Source organism: Papaver somniferum, chromosome 6 (genome assembly GCF_003573695.1).
Source record: "Papaver somniferum cultivar HN1 chromosome 6, ASM357369v1, whole genome shotgun sequence".
Taxonomy (NCBI): Eukaryota; Viridiplantae; Streptophyta; class Magnoliopsida; order Ranunculales; family Papaveraceae; genus Papaver; species Papaver somniferum.
The window spans coordinates 2,992,074-3,008,279 of NC_039363.1; the positions used below are offsets into that span (position 1 = coordinate 2,992,074).

The 16,206-nt window shown below is 36.1% G+C and overlaps 2 protein-coding genes across 5 annotated transcripts; one reads left to right on the forward strand and one right to left on the reverse strand.

Annotated features, from left to right (window-relative positions):
• Positions 1-3,014: 3,014 nt before the first annotated feature.
• Positions 3,015-9,721, forward strand: LOC113286688 (chaperone protein dnaJ 1, mitochondrial-like). 4 transcript variants are annotated; one of them, XR_003329429.1, is made up of 20 exons: positions 3,015-3,308; positions 3,405-3,489; positions 3,809-3,901; positions 4,165-4,247; positions 4,355-4,438; positions 4,578-4,616; positions 4,775-4,909; positions 5,055-5,093; positions 5,183-5,270; positions 5,832-5,896; positions 6,098-6,160; positions 6,234-6,306; positions 6,527-6,618; positions 6,850-6,921; positions 7,128-7,184; positions 7,867-7,915; positions 8,011-8,083; positions 8,655-8,750; positions 9,151-9,319; positions 9,466-9,721. XR_003329429.1 is itself a non-coding variant. In XM_026535286.1 (19 exons), exons 1-19 carry the CDS (start codon positions 3,264-3,266, stop codon positions 9,140-9,142), a joined length of 1,359 nt encoding a protein of 452 aa, XP_026391071.1. In that variant the 5' UTR covers positions 3,015-3,263; the 3' UTR covers positions 9,143-9,566. The 4 variants fall into 4 exon arrangements, 3 of the variants coding, with proteins under 3 accessions (XP_026391071.1, XP_026391069.1, XP_026391070.1); XM_026535286.1 differs by having other exon boundaries at positions 9,115-9,566; XM_026535284.1 differs by having other exon boundaries at positions 9,151-9,566.
• Positions 9,722-9,738: 17 nt separating this feature from the next.
• On the reverse strand, positions 9,739-12,007 carry LOC113286689 (purine permease 1-like). Its single transcript, XM_026535287.1, has 2 exons — positions 11,085-12,007; positions 9,739-10,220 (listed from the first exon to the last, which is right to left on the reverse strand). The coding sequence occupies exons 1-2, from the start codon at positions 11,790-11,792 to the stop codon at positions 9,879-9,881; spliced, it is 1,050 nt and encodes a 349-aa protein (XP_026391072.1). The 5' UTR covers positions 11,793-12,007; the 3' UTR covers positions 9,739-9,878.
• Between the last annotated feature and the right edge of the window lie 4,199 nt (positions 12,008-16,206).

The following is a 16,206-nucleotide window of genomic DNA, read 5'->3' on the forward strand; positions in this document are numbered from 1 at the left end:
GAAATATCCGATAGAATATGCGATTCGATATCCGATATCCGATAAAACAGATAGAATCCTATAGGATCTCAAATACTCGGAAACGGATTCCGGATATCGGACAGATATTGACAGGCCTAATAGTCACGATGTTCCTTGCGTGTTATTAAGTTTATCATTCCCTTGATAAACTACTCACATGTACAGGATGTTGTAATACATATTAGTTCCCCTATTCTTATGTTGTAACAACTACTAGTCTTCCTATTCATTAGGTTATTAGGTTTAGTCTTTATATTCTTTAGTAGTACGTATTATTTTGCTTTTTCCGTTAACCATTCCAATCCGTGTAGAATACTACACCTTTGTAATTTGTATATATATATATCTCAATGAAAAGCATCTCAACACAATTGTGTGATAAATCAAATCCATATTTCTTTGTGGTATACAAGAGCAAGATCAGGCTTATATATCCTTACAAAATATATGTACAAGCAACTTTCAGGCAGTTACAGATTTACTTTATGCCAGGAAGTTAGCCAATCGTGCCAACTGATGCCACTACACTCTAAAGATAAACAAACAGGTCTTATCCTTCAGAAATGCATAAAGCAAAGCAACTTCCGTGTAACCAACTCGAAACTGTCAGGGCCATGTGCCCTACACATGTCATCCAGCCTTGTTGCACAATGATAACATCTTCTAGCCAAGTTCGCGCAATCATTGCTGAGCATCATTCTGCTAATGATGCAAGTGTGCCAATGCAAGTCTTGCTTGCATGCCTGCACACCTCATGCATACAAGTTATATGCCAAACTTATTTGGCATCTTTTGATGCTAATCTCGCATCTTTGGCCATGTCCAAACCCAATTTGGCACATGCCACTTTCTAGCTGAAACTCATACATTCACTGCACATATATGACTTTGTCCAAGCATTGCTAATGCACAACAGTTGTGCATTTTCACTTGGCCACTTGACAACCATGTCATACCTAGATACTAGAAACTTTAAAAGTTAAATGAGTCTGTTTTTTTCCTGAGCACACTAAATGAGTCGATGACACTTCCTTGAAGACTTTAATTAATTTTATTCATAAAAAAATGAAAATAATCTAGAGAATTAGATAGTCTACCTTGCATCATCACTAACCAATTATTTTACATGAAATTTAAGTGAGAAATGTTTAATTTTATATGGATTTTGGTACCTTCATTCTGTATTAGTAACATTACAAGAAACGAACCTATATCATTTAGGTAAAAGTATGAGCAACATTATTTTATTTGTCTATGCTGTAATTACAAAGAAAATAAAATTGGGTTTTGATCTGTTCTTTTAAGCCTTTTTCAAGGGCTTTATGCTCGGTGATTTTGACACCACGCTTTCATTAAACCATAAGAACCCATTTGACCACCATAACTATCTCTCTGAATCCAAAAAGTTTTCTTCATAATCTCCTTAATCCTTGATCTATTCACTTGATCTGCGGATTTGAATTTTTGGTTTAAATCCCTAGCTTATGCATAATTTTTTGGCTTGTAAAGACCCCTGTTTTAATTCTGTTTTTAGTAATTGAAAGGCATTTTTAATCAATCCACCAGTTTAGTATCAAATCAAAGTTTGGCTTTTGATTGTTGGTGGTGTTTATTTGGTGTTCTCATCTCCTTCCTTGTTTATACTTGGTTAGTGTTTGTAAACCCCTGTGGTTGTTTTATAAAGAAAAAAAAGAGATTTTAGTTACCAAGGATCTGAATTTCCTTCCTTGGTGTGTCTTTAATCAGGATTTAGTCCTTTAAAAGGATTTTAGAGATGGTTTTATCCAAAACTTTAAAAAAAAAAATGTTACCAGGGATCTGAATTTCCTTCCTTGGTGTGTGTCTTTGATCAAAATTTAGTCCTTTAAACGGATTCTAGAGATGGTTTCATCCAATTTAGTCTTTGGGATAACAAATTTGAGTTTGCGTGAACATTCAAAGAAATCATAAATTCTTCACCATAATAGGGATCCTAGCCAATGGACTCCATCTCCCAGTTCAGATAGTGTTGAACCCAGAAACAAACCGTTATAGATATCTCACACCTTGGTCCTCTATGATAATATTGGACTCTTCTGTAATGTTTTATCTAAGATGAATATCTTCACAACAAGCAACATATACCACTTTCCATTTTTCAGAAGCTCCAACGGCAGCAGGCTCGGAACTTTATTGATATTCGAATAGGCCGGTGAATCTTACACATTTACTTGACAAGTTATTTCAGATTCGCTGTAACTTTTCTTGTTTTAGGAGAATTATTTTTTCTTTGTTTACGTTAGCTTAATTAAGTTTGAGTCTGTAATTGCTTTTGTTACTTTATTTCAGTCTTTAAGATCATATTAGTATCATTATTAGTCATAGTAATCTCAAGTAACAATATTATTAGTAGTATTATCGAGTTGTTTTTTTATTGCACCAAAATATTCAAGGAAATAGATTGGGAAATTTTCAAGACACAATTTGAGATAATGCACATTTAGAAGAAATGGATCAAGCCGAAAAATCAAGAGATGGACAGATATATTTGGGGCAGCACTCCTCAGCACATGGACACAAGTACTTGAAACTTCATTCATTTGCATCGGACCCTACTACCTCAACCAAGTTCCTATGGAAACTAATGTCCATTAAAAACACAACTTTTCTTGTGGAAAGCATTGACCGGAGGCCTTTCGACCTCCAACTTCGACTCCAACAACCGCGACAGATGCAACTCCGATATGAAGACTGCTATGCACTCTCAAATCCAATATGATGTTGTAATTGATAAATCTTGGGATATCACAAACCCTCGTGTAATAGCCTCTCCATAGTCTAATGAATTTCATGCTTCAAAAAAAAAAAATCGACTTCTGGTGCGTAAGCATGGAACCATCTAACATGTTGCCGTCTCTAGGTCCGCATGGTCTAACCCGCCCAACCCGAAAGAGAAACACACACTTGTCCGTTATTTCGGCAAATCGAAACATTGCACCCAACTTAACCAGCCAGTAGGTAGCAGAGAGCTTCTAGACGAAAACCCTAAACCTCCCGACTCCACAGAGAAAGAAATAGCAAATATTTTCCTTCCTCTTCAAGAAATTTTATCATTGGAATTTCTTCTCAACCAAAAGGAAATCCAATTCTTATTTTCGCTTACATCGAATTTGATCATTAATTTTAGTTTCTTCGATAAGGAATAGTTTCTAAAATCAATACAGATGAATCTCTGCTGCTGCTGTTTAAATTAGGGTTTACAAATGAGCAGGTTTCGTTTAATTGGGTCTATATCCAATATTCGAAAGGTAATATTCTAAGTCTCTTTTCGTTTACATCGATTTCTAGGTTTTTACTGCATCTTGAGGATCAGAAATTGATTGGTTTGGTTTTTGATTTTGCAGTTACATCGGCATAAAACTGCATTGTCATTGGTAGCAGATGAGTTTCTTCATCAGGAGAATGGTGGATTGAGGGGAAATTTTCAAAGTAAATTTCTTGTTTATTTTATTAATTCACTCTTTATATTGATGTTTATGGGTAAACTAGTGATGTGGTATATCTGCCTAGAAATTGTTTGATTAAATGCCCGATTAAAAAGTAGAGTTACTTGGTATTGCATGTTATCTGGATGTAACTGACAGAAATCTACGGACAATTATCTGTTCTACGCTTCGCGATGGTGTATCTTATTATGTCCTGTGGTGTTATAGATTGTGGATTGGATAGACTTAATTTGGGAATGTTTACTACAAAACCTGTTGCTGATATTGGTTTCTTGTTTTGCTTTTTCTATGTTCTTCAACAGGTTTACATAGTTTGTGCCGTGGTGTTAGTGGAGTTGATGTTAGATTACTAAACATAGGAGGTTTTCTGAACAAGCGGTATTTTCACGCAACAGGTATACGTCGATACATTTTGTTTTATGCAAATTAATGGTCAAGTCCAGCTACTATCTTGATGGGATATTTTCCGCTGCATGATTATGGGATATGAACATGATATGGGTAACGCAGATTGGTATTTGATGAAACAGGTTTTTAATTTATTAGATCAACAATTTAACATTGGTTTTGTATTGACTTTTGCTATACAATAATGTTTCTATCTAAACATTGCTTGGATTCAAAATTGTCGACATATTAATGTTATTTGGTGTCCCAGGATCTTGTCAGCGAGATTTTTATGAAGTTCTTGGTGTCCCAAAGGATGCTAATCGGGATGATATCAAAAAGGCATTCCAGGGGGTAGGTACATTTTGGTGATATGTTGTCCACCTGAAATAGGTATTTTGTTACTTTGATTTTGTAGTTTCTGTTTCTCATATTGACTTGTTAAGGGTCTATAATTGCAGCTTGCCAAAAAATATCATCCAGATGCGAATAAGAATAATCCTGCTGCAAAGAGGAAATTCCAAGAGATAAGTGAAGCCTATCAGGTTAGTCATTTGGGGTGACATCCTTTATTTTGATTTGGTATTAGTTCACTTCAGTGTTGTACGTTTTGGGAAAGCTTGTCACTTTTTTTGCTAGATTGATAATTTTGTGCCTTTCTTTGTTGACGAAGGTAAATTCCAGACCCTAAAAGATGCTGAAAAGAGAGCTCAGTATGATATGGTAATGACTCAAATTTTTCTTTATTTTCCTTGATGTTTGCAGTTCAGCTGATTTGGTTCTCCAAATAATCATCACCGTGTCTTGATGTTTTATTCGTCAAAACCCAATAAATCTAAGATTTTGAGCTAATTTAGTTGTTTTCCCGATGTCCGTTGTAGGAAAACACCAGCAGCGCTGGGAAAGGAAATTACTATGGTAGAAATCCACAGGGTTACTCTACTAGAACTGCGGGTGATTTCAGTGGTTTTCATGAAGAGCATTTCTCTAGTTCTTTCCGTAATATATTTTCCGAGGTTTCCTCTCATACTTTCATTCCTTATCCTGATACTCTTTCTATTTCAATTTCTTGTTTTATTTTACTGTATAATTTATTTTTAGTCTTACTTTGCAGTAATTTATTTACAGTTTTTACTTACTTAGTGTTATATGCTTGTTCAGATCTTTGAAGAAGTAGATGACTTTGCTCCAGAGATACAGGTTGAAAACAACCCTTTTTGCTCTTGTTACATGTGATATGTCAATGTTTGAAGGTTGATCTCTTGAACCTGTTCGTTTATCTTTTATAGGTGGAGCTGAACCTCTCCTTTGCTGAAGCTGCGCAAGGCTGTCAGAAGAAGCTGAAATTTAATGCTCGTGTTCCTTGCGGTTCTTGCAGTGAGTAAAATTTGATGTGATTTTGTGCTCTCCTAGTAATGTCATAGCACTGAATTTGTCATTGGTTTCTCCAATGATTATCTTGTAATTTGGAATCTATAGCATACATGGGAAAATTCCATCAATAGAAGTGGGGACTTATTCCTTTTGTGTATTACATAACAATGAATTGATTCCATAACACACCTATAAATCACTTGGTACAACTTTAATCTGCAATAAAAAAACCTATGTGATTCGTACAAGAAAGAGCACCACCATCCCTAAAAAATATGGAAAATTTAAACTATGATTTCAACTTTAAGTTTTCCTCATCTTTTTGGGATGGTATATCCAAGTTGATATCAGAATTTAAGTTTTCCGTATTTTTTTCAGGGATGGTCGGGCACAGACCTCTCTTTAGAGATTTAACTTCAGTAGTCTGTTTGATTAGTTTTGGTGTCAAATCGTTTTGTCTTGATTAATAGGCCTCTATATTTCTGTTTTTAGGTTGTATATTAAGGGCGCACCTACGAGAGAAGATTGATGTTTTTTTTCCTCTTGTGTTTATTATTACTGCAGATGGACTTGGTCATCCAGCTTATGCAAAGATGAAAGTATGCCCAACTTGTGGAGGCATTGGAAGAGTAAGTGCTCAGATGCATAATGGCAATGATTTGTAAAGCATTAACTTTAGACAAGCATTGGTATCATGGGGAGAAAATGTTTTTCTACTCTCATTATGGCTTACTAGAGTCTGCATTTTAAATCATTATTGATTATCAAGAAAAATAAAGAGGGGTAAAAAAACATCAAATTTGTTTCATTCAAATGTTATTTTTACTCAGGTTACAATTCCTCCTTTCACATCAACATGCAGTGCTTGCAAAGGACAGGGCCGAGTTGTTAAGGTATGGAGAATTTACAAAAGGTTACTCCTGGCATTTCCTTTCTAAATATTTAAAGCTTTATCTGTGTCTGCAGGAAATTTGTACTGCTTGTAGAGGAGGCGGAGTTGTTGAAGGTGTGAAGGAGGTCACTGTTATAATCCCGGCTGGTTAGTTCTGCATCCTTATCTTTAATATATAAGACGGTAGCTGTCAAAATCGAAAATGTAGCCATTACTCTACTATTCATAAGTAACCTACTGAAGATGAATCTTTATGCTTTAGTTCGGGAACTGATCTTGGTATTTATTTATGAGCTTAGTAAGGAGAAGTCATATCTTTGCTCAATTCTAATGCAGTAAATTGTTTGTGTTTATTTTCATGGCTTAGGCGTTGAGACTGGGGATACAATCAGTGTAAAAAATGCTGGTAATAGTGCAGGCCGGGGAGTTCTACCTGGAACTTTATACATAAAACTAAATGTATGTTTTTCTTTTTGTTCTAATCTTGTATGTTTAGTTTCTTTTTGCCTTCGTCATATAAGGTAGTTATCATTTCATTTATTTTGTAGGCCTTTTATATCAAGAAAATGATAAGTCATTTGAAAGTTCAAGTCGAAAGATATTCCCGATGCAGTGGTTTGAAACTAGGAATTGCTAGAAGCTTTAAAAAATATTTATTGTTCTCTTGACCATACTTTGTTTTTTCTTCAGGTTGCAAAAGATTCTATATTCCGGAGAGATGGTGCAGACATACATGTTGATGCTAATATTAGCTTTACACAAGTGAGAACAGATGTCTTATGCTAATATCTTCAGTTTTCCAGAGAAACACAATAATCTTGTTTTCACTTTGAAATCCATTTTGATTGAACAATGAGTTCAGTTCGTTTATCTGTTTTATTGTTTTTGTTTTTGGCAAGTTAATGGAATCAGCACATTCTTTTTTTGGCTTTGTTTCTCACACATTCTTTTGTGTTGAAATCTTACAGGCCATTATTGGTGGTAAAGTTCATGTTCCAGCATTGTCCGGCGAGATGCAAATAAAAGTATGTCCCTTTACTCTTTATTTCCACTAACATACTCATGGTGTTCTTTCTTGGACGCGCCACAGCCACTTGGCTGAATGAAACAAAGTTCCGGTGTTTAATCCCCTCACGACATTTTGAAGCACTTTTTTAGTCTGAAACAACATCATTAAAATAATGTCATAAAATCCTGGGGATTTTCTCCCAGAAATGGTAATACACCGTAAAAAAACGTTCTACCTAAATAGTTTTAGACTTTTAGAGTAGTAGAGTCTGCTTGCCATCTCGCTTTTGTTTTATCTTGATGGACTTACCTCCTTCAAGCAAGAACCTGAGGTATTATGGTTGCAAAACTGAGGATGCGGTAAGACTCGTGAGAAGGTTTTTACACAAGATGGATTAATTTGCTCTAGATTTCTTAGTAATTGCATAGTAGAAAAGGTGTCACATATATAAAGCTCTCATCTCTCTTCCATCTTCATAAAATAAACCTATAAGAATTGGCCATCTCATCAAGAGTAGCTTACATAGTATTCATGAAATGAATGAACATATACTGACCAACGTATAACATCGAAATGCACCTTCAGCTCTTGTATGTGGCTTGGGAACCTTGGGTTGGATTTCAAATTTCTTTTTTGCAATTTCTTTTTAGTTGTGTAGCGTTGTTTCTACACATGCTTTCATTTTATGCTCCTCTCAGATACCAAAAGGAGTTCAGCCAGGACATACTGTAGTACTGAGAAGCAAAGGTACACCAACATAGTTTCATTTTATCCTCCTCCTGAGCTCATACTATGCTGATAGTATTGACCCGTTTTATTTTTCTTCTTGTTAACTGCATTAGGTTTGCCAACACATGGTGGTTATATACAAGATTTTGGTGATCAATATGTGCATTTCCGCGTCAAATTTCCCACGTAAGCTAATCAATTTACTTCACACATATGCTCATTCTATACATTGGTGTGTTAGATGTCATTGCATCCTTCTTTGTCTAGTCTTTATCTTGATTTATGTTTTGTTGACTGCATCTATCTGAAAATTGCTTTGATGTCGTGAGTTTTTGTCAAGATTTATAGAAAGTTTGCTAATTTAAAAGCAAGAACCACTAATTTGGTGTAGTGGATTAAGAAATGTGTAGAATCGTATAAGCTTTCCGTATATTATTATGGGTGTCCAGTTTAAAACTAGTTATGCCTAATAAATTCTCAAATCTCATCTATATTTTGTGGCAAACTGAGTTTCCTTCACAGGCTGGTGGCCCTCTATTTGTATTGCTTTGTGTGGCGCATTATTTTTTTTCCCTCAATTATGTTCTTTTAAAGCTTGATACGATTCAAGGAGTTACTCTCATCGTAATAAATCTGCAGAATAAACACGGATCTGCTTTTTATATAATCACATATCTGAAGTAGTCACCATGTTTAAGCAGTCCTGTAACGAAATTCGAAAGCAATTTTTTTCCTGACTTGGTTTTATTTGGTACAGTTCGTTAAATGAACGCCAGCGTGCACTAATGGAAGAATTTGCTAAAGAGGAGTGTATGCATGGAAATAGTGCTCCTGAACCTGAAGGGGAGAACTGGTGAGTGTACACAGATTATTTTTATGATTGTACTTTACTGTGCATGCCAATAAGTTCGAATAGTTTGGAGCCATGTTCGGTGTCTTTTTTGCTACTTTGTTCTCTTATCAACTAGTTTATAAGATTGCTGTTTTCTGTACCTAATTTAGAGGCAAACTGTGCCCAGTACATTCTTCATAGCCGCTAGTCTGTGTTTAGTCCAGGCTCCAGCCCAAATTTATTATCTGTACCACAGACATCCATTAGTCTATTTAGGGACATCGAATTAGAAGGCTTTCTGTTGCTAATTACCTTAACTGGATTTTAGATAGTTGATTTTGGTAGTTTGATGATTGTAATGGAGCTTTTCCAAATTGGATAGCAGGCTTTCTCAGAAGCTCTCAACTGGTTGAACTTACAGGTTGAAGCCAGTTGTTGATATTGTGACGGGTCCGAATTTCGTGCGCAATTTCAGTATCTTTCTACTCATACTGCTTTTGCTGAGCAAAGCTACAAGCTGAAATCTGACTGTCGCTCTCCATCTGATGCATGAGGTTAAACAAGTCTATATCTACTTCTCCAACCAAGAGGTATTTCTTGAAATTCATAATTTTGTCCCGTCGATAATTGGAAAAACCTAAAATGTAATTTCTTACACACTGCCTGGCGCAAAATTCAATTATTTGTTCATAATTGCTTCCATGAGCTCTTACAGAAAAAATTTTGTTTTTGCTAGTGGTTCTGTCAAGTACTACTGAAGTTATACTACCTGTAGATGTACAGAAAAAGTGGTTACTCCAATTACATCAATAAATGTGCACTTGCTCACTTAGCAAATTTTGTTTCGTTCTTATTTTGTGCCTGTAAAACCATATATATCGAAATGGAAGTGGCCTATCCCATATCCATTTTGATAAGAAAATTTCGGTTTTCCGTGTATACGTTAAAAAAATCAATCATGCTCTTTGAGAAATTCCAAGATAGAAAATCAAGTACTGTTAACAGAAAAGAAAGAAGACAGCACTTACACTTACTGTACCCATTAAACATTTTAATCACATAAAACTCCAAAAGTCTTACAATTTTGATGATAATTTGTCATATTTGTCTTGCTTAAACTGGGAAGATAGTTCATATGTGCATGTTCATTTAAGGAGAGCTGGATGAGTCTTGCTCTAATTCTGATTTCTGCTTCTTGGCTTTCTTGCTTGCTTTGAGCTCACCCCAAAAGTAAGAGATGAAACCCCAGAGCGAGAGGAATAAAGCAATACCCTTTTCAGCTTGGAAACTCTCATGGTAAAACACGACAGACAGGATCTCTGTAAGGGGCAGCACAACAACTGCAATAACACCTGCAAGCAAAGATGTAGAACAGAAGATAACTCCTACCGTTCCCACGAAGTACATCTGCCAAGTGATGGCGCCCGCCACAAGCACAATGTAATAATTGATCTCCCCGAGCCCGTACTCTCTTGCTTCTCTCGGAATCACCTGGCAAGTTACAAATTCAAAAGAGAATCAAAATCCAAAATCCAATTCTCAGGTCAAAATCAACACACTCATGCATGGATTATGTGCCATCCTAGTAAACATACCCTACAAGCTTCCAATGAAGTATGTTTCCATGCATTCATTGTGAAAGCTTCGTAGTGGATGTCTAAATCAACTCAACTTACAAAAAGAATAGGGCACTACTGATTAAAATAGGCAAAAGTTGGAGCACTTGAGAATCTAATACGTATATTTCTAAACGGATTGTTTATGGAAATCATATTCCGAATCGCACAGAAACTCACTATGTTCATTTAGATGGCAATGAGAATATACCCCAACATGTATCATGGTTTCTCACAGTTCTGTATTATATGTGCCTTTCCGTTTATGGATGTTAGGCAGACCTCACATGGTCTGTCAAATGCCACAGACCCTAACTTCAACCGGCTCATGAGGCGACCCCGTGTAGTTAGTGAACTCTCTATTTTCCGGCAGGGAGGCATGTGACACAGTAGGTCACTGGTGACTGACTTGCATCATGTTTTTTTTATTTTGGATCCAACTCATCTAAATCTAACTGAAATCACCTGACTCATTCGGATCTGACTCAACGTGTTTGTTTTTCGAGTCAGACCGACTCATTTGCCTCAAAATTTTAAAACAAACTGTTTGACATCTGACTCGAGAGTCGGATGCAAACAGAAATGCTGTTGGCACGAGAGGCTAGAATTCACATCTTAAAATCAAAGTGAAAACCAAGAGCTATTAGACCCAATAACAAATTCACAGTGGTATAGTCATGATTAAGAACTGAAATGTATAGTGAACGATACATATTGATGGATAAAGAAGAATTGATACCTTGAAGTCATTGTTGGCAATCATTCCAATAGTGCAGAAAAGGGTCGCAAAACCAGATATCACCATCTGCAACTCTATTACTAAACTGTAAGTTATGGTTTGTTTTGATTTCATGTACATTAACTCCACCATGGGTAACATTAAACCGTTGAATACAGAGGCTGCAATCGTGATCAAGAAACCCAAGTAATAATCTTTCTTGGACTCGTTTACGGGTTTATCACCATTACCGTGAAGACCAAGAAGTATAGCTCCAATAGTTAACAACACAACTGCATTCACCGAAAACGAAGTGAACTTCTGCTTAACCATAACAAGAGCAAACCCAGCCGTGAAAGCCAAATGAGTAGACATTATTATCGTAGCTGTAGATATAGGTAATAACGAAACTCCGTAAGTGTACAAGTAATCATCTAACCCAGTGACGAGACCAATAACAGCACTGGCTATGAAGAGAGGTTTTGTGATTGTAAAGAGCTTTTTCGGTTTCTCATCTTCATCCCCTTTTATGAAACCACGGCGTCTGAGGAAATATGAGAGCCATAGAGGGAAAATTAAAACTGGAAAGCCTGCAGTCTCGAGACAACTCGAAAGCCATATTCGCTTACCACCATGAAAGAAGTAGAGACGGAGTAGAAGTGGACCAGCAATGCTGCTCACTGCTAACAGGATGCCATTGAACAACAGTAGATATGTATTCATGTTCATGTTGTTGTGTTCAAGAAATGACAACACTCACCAAAGCAGCAAGATTATTTCTTGTTTTTATCGGATTTGTACTCACCAAGAAACCACTTAAGTTTGCATTAAATAGATGTTAGGTTTGCAGACCACTCCGGGAAGATGTAATATTGGAAATGATTCTGCTGTCTCAACTGCTAATAGCAACGCCAAATGGTGTCTTAACAGATGCTGCATGCAGACACGTCAAGGCATCCTCTTTTTGTCTACCCACCAAGAATACCATTATATGAACACAAACAAAAACCCTTAAAAGTAAAGAGGATAAAAAGAGATTAGTAGGAAAACCATATCATTTTCTTATACGCAACAACAGTGTAACCCAATAATTCTTAGCATAATTTATTAGCTTTAACCGTACTAAGCCATATTAGAGAACCCACTAACATATACTATCCCTACAAAAATGTTCCTACACCCCACTAGCCTAATCGGCTAACTCCGATACAAGAATCGATCCCACTAGCATACTGCAGGTTTAACCTAGTGACCACAAATCAAATATGAGAGAGTCTACTAGCGTTTACTCGAGATTTAAATTACTGACCACAAAAGCCAGTTCTCTGGCCACTTCATATATATGTTGTTGTCCCAATATTGGAAGAAACAAAAACTTGTTTTGGTGCACGAATCATGTTAACTAAGTCAAAACAAGCGAGAAAACAACAAGACTGCAATGAATTCAGTACATGGAGCATAGTCAGATGCGAGCAACTAGTCCCAATTGGGAATAACCTCAAACAGTTCTTTTCCTTCTAAAAAACGTGCAAAGAAATACAAACAAACAGTTCTTTTTCTTCTAGACTAGAAAACGTATAAAGATAGAACAGAACCAAGAACGGAAACGTCATAATAATAAGGGATTATTCGTATGTGAAGGTTTATGGGGTTGGTTTTGCATTGATTTTGGAGGGATAAAATCAGATAAAATTTGGTTCTTTCATCAACAAATCTTTTGGAAACTATTAGAAAGTTGTACAGAGATAGGATAATTGAGCATATGAATTTGTTTGCAACCCAACATGAAACTACTTTTATTAGTATATAAAGCTAGCAGGCAACTGGCTTTGTTGCTTTTTGTAAGTTCTGTGCATTGTCATGTCCACATCCATTAAGTATGAATGATCACACGTCTCCTATGTTTTTTTTTTTTTTGTTACACTTTCTGTTTGTGTATACCTATGAAAGTGATCTCATAGATGGTTGATAGTTTTTAACATCAGATATACCGAAAATGATACATTAGACCACGCGCTATTAATCATTTTGAACACCAAGCATTAGGTGGTAGGGCCTGTCATCATATTCAAAGCTAGGGGAGAGCTTTGGGTGTCAATTTGATACTATAACGTTTTTACTTAAAATTATGTGGAAGAGTAAGATTAATAGCCTGAATGGCAACCAGAATTCACAAGCAAAAATAAAATGCTTCATAGGAAGCGTGTTTTTCACTTCTAAATTCATTAAGAAAATTTTGTTCCCAATTTAAAGCTTCCAAAATTTGTTCCCAACTAATTTTGTGCACTATGGTAAGCTTTTCTTATAAGTACTCCATACGTTTGTTTGAAATCGTTATGAATTCAAGCATTAAATACGCACATAAAAGTAAATTTTGTAACACATAAATCTCGGTTCTACAATATCTACAGGAATTGATTGCCACACTTACAAAAACAAGTTATGGAAAAAATATATCAATTAAGGAATTTGAGTTCTACATTATCTAGTATCATCACCTAATGAACTTACCACTCTAGTATAGTAACAATCGGCTAGAACCCATGATTAAAACTTAATTAACTAAGGAAGTGAAAAATATTGCATTGTGTCACCTTTATTTTGTTTTCAACTAATACTGCTAAATAGATAACAGTGACAGATTTTTGTTAAGAATTATAAAAACACATACCTCTAGCAAAGTTCATAAGAGAAGATGATAATGCTGAAAAGAATCGTCACAGCACCTTCCTTTCAGTCCCATCATATGCTTACTACTGTTTATAAAGCTAAATCAATTTCCTCCGCCATCTCATGATTCTCATCCCATTTGACGATAAATTTCACCATCTCATTAACTATTTATGAAACCAAAACTCAGACGATTCCATCCACTCAATCACCTTAAAAAGATATATATATATATATATATAGAATCATATGTGTTGGTTAGTCTTGCACATTTTTGCTCATATTCATACACATGCATCACATATGATGAAGCTGAACACTCCCCTCATGGTTCAATATATAGTCCCACACGGAGGGGAACAAAATCCTATTAAAGTTTAAATAGTGGCAGCGGGTCAAAGTTATCCGGACATCAGGACGAAGTGAGCGGGTTCTTCATTGGTCCCAGGAAAGTCCCCGGGCCCTAGACCGTAGAGATACGGGCTCGGAAACGAGTACGCTACGCGCATGGAGGTCCGCTTGCTTTCGGGCAAAAGGCTGAGACACGTGTGGAGCCTGGATCTCTTGCCGTCGGAACCTTGGCCGATTTAAACACAGTTATTCACTTGGTCCAGCTGGACTAACTGAACGGGGATTACGATTCTGATGTCCACCCTTTTTGATTTTTTTTACTGAATCGATTCTAATCATTCTATAGATTGAAAGCACAAATTTTCTTCAAATCGGTAGACTAAACATTAATAAAGACAACTACATATAGATCAACTTTGGTTATTGGTAGAGAAAAGAGAAGAAACAGATCGCAAATTCCAACTTAGAAGTTGTACTCATCAAATTTCAAGCACAATAGCAAACTCCAAATTCTTACGGTGCTTGGTGGAAAACGGATCTTCCTACTACCTTCAAAGAGTATTTTTAGTTCAGCTTCATCATAATTCGGAACCTCCTGTAAATCAACTTTGGTTTTGCATTCCTCCATTGATTTAAATACTTGCGCCTTAGCTAGGGGAGGCACATTGGTGCAAAATGCATACGTTACGTTAATTTTTTCCACATGATCTGCTTCTGAATAACACACCACTGAATGATTGGCTAACAACAATAAGATAAGAGGAATAAATTTCAATACAAATTCCATTAGCTCCTTTATGCTTTTTTCTCTTTTCTTCTTCCTTGAGCACTCAAACACACAAATAAAATCTGTACCAATGTGCAACGCTCAAGCAACAACGTCAGCTTTGTGCTTGGAATTCGACTGCTAGCCACTCTGTTTGCTTCGCCTTGGAGTTTCTTTTCATGTTTCTCTTTTTAGTTTTATCAATCGATAATATATGATGGAACAACAATCACTGGTTCGCCGAGAAGATTCTGAGAAAGTTGTCACTGGCTTTACCCTAATGGATTCTATTATAGTCAAAGCAGAAAAGATCTCTACTTTAATATAGCAAATATCATTCACGATATATGCTACTTCGGGGTCAAGCAGTTCTGTAAGAGACATTGCGTTACACAACTTGAAATCCTCTCTACGTATTTCGCGTTCCATATCTAAAGAACACGGATGATCAGACAATCATTTCATGTATGCAAGAAAGAAAAAGCAAAAAAGAAAAAAATTTGCACAAAACCTAGTGTGTTATATAGTGGGAATTGAATAGGTAAATTATGAAGTTAAGAGAATACCATATTTTCTTGTTTGCTCTTCACATTTTTGATTGACAATGGCCAAACTGTACTTGACGTACAAAGTGGAAAGGCCTATTACAAGTTCTGTTATATCATTCCTTGTTGCAACCAATTGCCTTGATACAAAAGAACAACACTTGAAAAGTCAAATAAATTCATCCAAACTCACGAAATCCCAAGGATATACACAATTTTCAGACAATATGCAGTATCATACTATTGCCTTATAGGTAGTCTCCATAAACCTAGCTACAGATTTGGTCGTACTGAAAAATTCATTTATTTCAAAACACAAATAAAATCATCCAAACCAACAAATCCTCCGGAAATTCATGTAGAAATCAAACAAAACATAATCATCCAAACCAACTTAGTATCTACATAATCATGACAACAAAATCATATTCAGTAGAATATAATGTACAAACTAGACATACTCATATTTTGGTTACATACAACAAACATCCAACTTTTCTTCTCCTTTTTCCATTTTTGGGTTTGTGTTGAAATTCTTGCCATCCCTAGTGAAAAACAAGCATGCTTGTACATTAATGATGACGATGACGGCCTTTTCTGAACTGCTGGCAAAAACTGGATTTTGGTGAAAAGTACCAGTTCATGATAGTCCCACATCGAGCAGGAATTAGTCCTGCTATCATTTATATGCCGCTAACGGGTCAAGTTAGGATGGACATCAGGACGAAGTGAGCGGGTTCTTCATTGGACCCAGGAAAGTCCCCGGGCCCTAGACCGTAGAGATACGGGCTCGGAAACGAGTACGCTACGC